The sequence below is a fragment of the Cydia splendana genome, chromosome 4 (assembly GCF_910591565.1).
Source record: "Cydia splendana chromosome 4, ilCydSple1.2, whole genome shotgun sequence".
Classification (NCBI taxonomy): Eukaryota; Metazoa; Arthropoda; class Insecta; order Lepidoptera; family Tortricidae; genus Cydia; species Cydia splendana.
Genome location: NC_085963.1, coordinates 23,401,409 through 23,407,408, shown reverse-complemented (window position 1 = coordinate 23,407,408; position 6,000 = coordinate 23,401,409). Strand labels below are relative to the sequence as shown.

The following is a 6,000-nucleotide window of genomic DNA, read 5'->3' as shown; positions in this document are numbered from 1 at the left end:
GCCCACCGGATTAGCAAGCTGAAGTGGCAATGGGCAGGCCACATTGCACGCAGAGAAGATGGCCGATGGGGTCGAAAAGTGCTCGAGTGGAGACCACGGACTAGCAAGCGCAGCGTAGGACGTCCACCCACAAGATGGACAGACGATCTTGTTAAGGTCGCCGGAAGACGCTGGATGCGGGTCGCTTCCAACCGGCACGTATGGAGGTCCAAGGGGGAGGCCTATGTTCAGCAGTGGACGTCTTATGGCTGAGATGATGATGATGATGATGATGACCAGTAAAACGCTCACTGTTTCTTCTTCTTACCAGCAGCGTTAACACTGCTTACAATCTGATCTATACTAGCATGGTCAAGCACATCAGGCCGCGCTCTAGTAGGCCGAGTAGGCGTGGCCCGTTGACTCGCCAGCGCAGTGACGTGCGCCAGTAAACTGGCTCGGTGGTGGTAGGCGAGCGCTAGGAGGAGGAATAGGGGTACGACTAGGAGGGAGGTTTGACGGAGTTCTTGTTCCGAGGATTTTACCTGAAAAGATAAAATTAAAATGTATTATAACTATTAATATCCTTAATCTTTTTTTTCTACTCCCGTACTTTCATTTATTATTTAAAGGGTCGTGCACAAACCTTTAAAACCCTACCTTATAGTTGTCAAGACAAGTCTTTAGTCTATTCCCCAAAAAAGAATTTGTGCATACACGCAGTATCTTTTTGGCGATTTTACGATACTTCGTGTAAACCACTTAAAAAATATTGAATGAAATACAGTGTTGCCAACCTTATTTTAAATGTCATCTCTGACAAATAAGTGAACCATAGACATTTTTTTTAAATTTCATTCATTCATTCATTCTTTTCCCGCCCGTACCCTCCATTTTTGCTACTTCTTGAATTAAAAATATTTGTTAAATTTACAATTTTATCTCAAAGTAAGTGCTTGGTCGTAGCATTTTCGGTGCAGCGGAGAGGTGTTAACGGAATTGGTATAAACAATTTCAACCATAATGATTAGTAGTAGTAGTAGTAATCACTTTATTGTACACAACACAGGTTTACAAAAATAAATTACAGTAATGGAAGTACAAAGGCGAACTTATCCCTATAAGGGATCTCTTCCAGCTAACCTTCGATTAGATGAGAGGAAAACTCCAGTCAGGTCAGATAGACAAACTTACGGGATTAATTACTTATGATTAATTGGCATGTTGGAATTATCTATACCAATTCCGTTAACACCACTACTCCGCTGCAATGCTATAAAATTTACGATGTCTGATAATGACGATAGGCGTGGCGTTATAGTATTGTATGCAACCGTTGTTTAACTGAGTCAAAAAAGGCGAGTGGCGTGAGTAACAATTTGAGGCGAAGCCGAAAATTGTTAATAAAGACGCCACGAGTATCCAATTCCGTTAACACCTCTCCGCTGCACCGAAAATGCTATAAAATGTCTGGTCATTATGAACCTAGTCGGAATGCACGAAGGTTGATATTGGGCTGTAGCCTCGAGCGTCAGTTGACGTCTTTGGCGGTCAAAAAGCACTAAATTCCTGGTGTTATCCTGTCTATATCACGGCTTACTTAAATAACATGTGATCTGCTCGGCATTGTCAAGAATTGGCATAGGCACTAATTTTTACGAAAGCGACTTCCATCTGACCTTCCAACCCAGAGGGAAACTAAGCCTCATTGGGTTTAGTTCAGTTTCCTCTCGAAGATTCCCTTCACCGACAACCAACTGGTAAATATCACATTCTTGGGATTTGTTGTCAAGCGGACCCTAGGCTCCCATGAGTGGAAAAATGCCGGGATAACGCGAGGAAGATGAACAATAGTCTTGTTTTGTGTTTATATTATTGCTACATAAACATAATGGAATATAAAATATGTCACTAACCTTAGGCAAAAACTCCAAATCAAAATGCTTGAACTGGCCATCCGAGTTGAAATAACCAACCACCTCCTCGTAGCTGTGCGTCGCTTTAGACAAAGTGGACTCTAACTGCACGATATAAGTTTTATTATCGGCTGGCAAGCGCGGCAGCACGTACATCAGACCTAGAAAAAAAAGAAATTAGGGTTACCATATGAAAAAATTGAATTTTCCGCCAAAAGTCTGGACATCAGCCTGAAAATCGTGATATTTTCTGAACGATCATTTCTCAAAAGATCGTTCGATTCTTCAACTCAAAGAAGTAAGAAATTGTGAGTGAAGCGAGAACGTTAAGTAACACAAGGTTGTCAAGTCTGGCTGAGACATAAAAAACTCGTTTCTTGGCAAAATTAAAAAAAAATCGCGAGGTCAATCCTAAGTTGCGCCCGATACAGCAAAAAAATGCTCTTAGAAAAAAATACAAAACGAGGGTGTAAAATTATGTATTTTGTAAGATATAGTGTATCTAGCCAAGGGGTTAAAAGAAAAACCGGGCAAGTGCGAGTCGGACTCGCGCACGAACGGTTCCGTACCATAATGCAAAAAAAAAACGAAAAAAAAAAAAGAAAAAAAAAACGGTCACCCATCCAAGTACTGACCACTCCCGACTTTGCTTAACTTTGGTCAAAAATCACGTTTGTTGTATGGGAGCCCCATTTAAAACTTTATTTTATTCTGTTTTTAGTATTTGTTGTTATAGCGGCAACAGAAATACATCATCTGTGAAAATTTCAACTGTCTAGCTATCACGGTTCGTGAGATACAAATACAAATACAAATACAAAATTCTTTATTTCATAAAAAACAGTACATATAATTTGAGGGATGGTGTCTCCCGGTAAGCAATATATGCCTGTGTTGGGAGGCACCGCTCTTCCGTTATTATTGTAATCTAACTAATACTAAGCTACACTATTTACAAGTCATAAAACATTTACTACCTATACTATTTACAATTAATAATTATATACTAATTACAAGCAATACATTAATCATAAATTTATAACTATTATTAAGTAACACAAAGACAACAATAAAAATATATGATTAGAAAAAGAACTCAAGCCTGCACGCGCGCGTGTGTGTGTGTGTGTGTGTGTGTGTGTGTGTGTGTGTGTGTGTGTGTGTGTGTGTGTGTGTGTGTGTGTGTGTGTGTGTGTGTGTGTGTGATGGTACTCATCGTAAAAGGCTCTCTGTTTCCTCATATGTTTTAGTTTTGAGCCATTTGGTTACAGTAGACTTACATTCATGGGATTGTTTAGGGTAAATGTTTAGGATTTTATTTATTTTATTATATATGAAAGCGGATTTTGTATTAAATTGTGAGTTCGCAAAGGTTGTTCTAGTATGAGAAGATTTCGCTACATTAATTAAAGTTCGTTTTGTGTTATAGTTAGGATTGTAGGTAAGGGTCTTGTGTTTTCTTAATATGATCTGTAGAATATAGAGTTTCCTGACTGATAAGAGGTCGCTAATCTGGTATAGTTGTTCTGTCGAGAATCTTAATTTTTTGAAGTACATGACCTTCACTAGGGCCCGCTGTGCACGTTCAAGGTCAATAAATCGAGTCTTGGCTGAACCACCCCAGACAGATATACAGTACGCCAACACAGACTGTACCAGGGATATATAAATTTCATTTAGAATGTTCCGTGATTTAGAGGGGGTCGAGTTAGCTCTACCTGGTACAATATATCTTAGCGTCCTAAAAATCCAGACCAATTTCCTGACTCTACCGATAACTTGGTCGAGGTGTGAGTACCAATTTAGATGCTCGTCAAGAATTACTCCAAGATATTTTATTTGGGACACTTTTTCTATGACTGGGCAGCTGCAGATTGTGGAATCAGTCAGATTGCAAGAGTGGATCCTAAGGCTCATGTCAAAATTTGGTTGTGTGGAATTTGTGATGGAAAAACATATATATTTTGTTTTATTGGCATTTAGTGTCAACAAATTTATCCTTAACCATGTAGAGATTAAAGCCATTCCTGATTCAGCATTGGATTTAGCCTCATTCCATGATTTACCAGTGAAGACGATGGCTGTGTCATCTGCATAGGAGAAGATTTTTGCATGTGGGATGGCCATGTCACAGAGGTCGTTGATGTACACAGCCTGGATACAGCCTACTAGATACAGCCTGGTGACAGACGGACGGACGGACGGACGGACAGCGCAGTCTTAGTAATAGGGTCCCGTTTTACCCTTTGGGTACGGAACCCTAAAAAACCTGGGTTTAAAGTCTGGCTGTACCCGGCACTGTCGAGTGTGGTGGAGTATATAGGATTGTCCGGTGTGGACTCCAGTGCCAGGGTGAGACGGAGGGTCTTATAATGGTCTATGTTGGGAGTGTAGACCAGAACATTGGTGTCTGTTATCTGTTGCGGTTGGATGTAAATAAATACTTGGGTTTAAAGTCTGGCTGTACCCGGCACTGTCGAGTTTGGTCGAGTATATAGGAGTGTCCGGTGTGGACTCCAGTGCCAGGGTGAGACGGAGGGTCTTATAATGGTCTATGTTGGGAGTGTAGACCAGGGGCCGATTGCATAACAAACTACAACTAATATTACAAGCGGAACTCCTTTTCTAATTTCACTTATTAAATAAGGAGTTCCGCTTGTAATATTAGTTGTAGTTTGTTATGCAATCGGCCCCAGGACATTGGTGTCCGTTATCTGCTGTGGTTGGATGTAAACAAATACCTGGGTTTAAAGTCTGGCTGTACCCGGCACTGTCGAGTTTGGTGGAGTATATAGGAGTGTCCGGTGTGGACTCCAGTGCCAGGGTGAGACGGAGGGTCTTATAATGGTCTATGTTGGGAGTGTAGACCAGAACATTGGTGTCCGTTATCTGCTGCGGTTGGATGGCGATGAGTTGGACGTCGGTGATGTCTTGGTTGTTTTTCACCTGCAATAATATATTGATTTAGTAGACAAATAAGCACGGGGCTAATAAATAAGTTTTCACCTCAGCAGCTCGAACAAGGGTACTTTGCTTCTTAAAAACAGTGAGCAAAATGCGATTTTGCTCACTGAGTCGTTTTGTCTCACTCAGTGAGCAAAATCGCATTTTGCTCACTGAGTGTGTATCACTCAGTGAGCAAAATGCGATTTTGCTCACTGAGTGAGACAAAATGACATTCAAGTGACCTTTATAGTCAAATGTCATTTCAACATGCGGGGTCTAATACAAGTTCGATATACTTGGGTTCTATTATCTCTGTCCCTCTAGGTATGTTCTCACTGCTTAGGGTGAAAATTTTTGTGTACTACACGAGATCAAAGTTATTTACATCTCGTGCGCTTTTGAATCCCTTACTACGCTCAAGATTCTAAATTAGATTCACTCGCTACGCTCGTGAATCTATTATAGAATCTTTCGCTTGCACGGGACTCAAAATAAGCACTCGAAGAAATATCAAACTTTGATCTCTTGTTGTACAAATAACTATTTTACAATGGGATAGCAATATTTTATGATGTAGGTATATATGAATATATATATGTTGCATATCGAAAGGTGTAAAGTCCAAGAAAAAATCGTGCCTCCGAATTTGAGAACTACATAGATGCCGCTAATACGACGCTATATATTTTAGTGATCGAAAGAATTCTCCACTAGCGAGTTTGAATCTTATAACTTAGACAATAAGATACTAACTTGTATGGAAGACGGTGCCTTGACAAGCTTCAGTCCGGCCAGCTCTGGTGTGGATGAATCCTTGAGTTGTAGCGTATATACACAGCCGGGCAGTAGGCCGCGAATTCTGAACAAAACCATGCAATTAGGTAAATGATTTTTTAATGTAACTGTAGACGTAATAAATCAATATCAACGAGTCAACGGCGCCAAACAAGATGCAAAAAATTACAAAAAGTTTCACCTGAGCGCGTTGTTTGTCATATTGAACTACCTTTTATTTGGAAGTAGATTTTAATTTAGCCAAACCTATTCGACTAACTAAAATTTAGTTTCGGCAAGCGTATTCAAAAATAGGGATACAAAAGACTTGGGAAAGAATAGACTGAAGTATAGTGATCCCAGTTGGGCTAATCGAGTCTCTTAA

General features: G+C 40.2%; 1 protein-coding gene across 1 annotated transcript in view; it reads right to left on the bottom strand.

The window, feature by feature from the left end:
- Positions 1-279: 279 nt before the first annotated feature.
- The window catches only part of LOC134790068 (BOS complex subunit NOMO3), a 28,006-nt gene continuing 22,285 nt past the window's right edge, over positions 280-6,000 (bottom strand). The window contains exons 17-20 of the mRNA XM_063760827.1: positions 5,595-5,700; positions 4,637-4,841; positions 1,896-2,056; positions 280-524 (exon numbers count right to left, since the gene is read on the bottom strand). Coding sequence (XP_063616897.1) covers positions 288-524; positions 1,896-2,056; positions 4,637-4,841; positions 5,595-5,700 — 709 coding nt within the window. The 3' untranslated portion in view covers positions 280-287. The remainder of the gene's footprint in view (positions 525-1,895; positions 2,057-4,636; positions 4,842-5,594; positions 5,701-6,000) is intronic.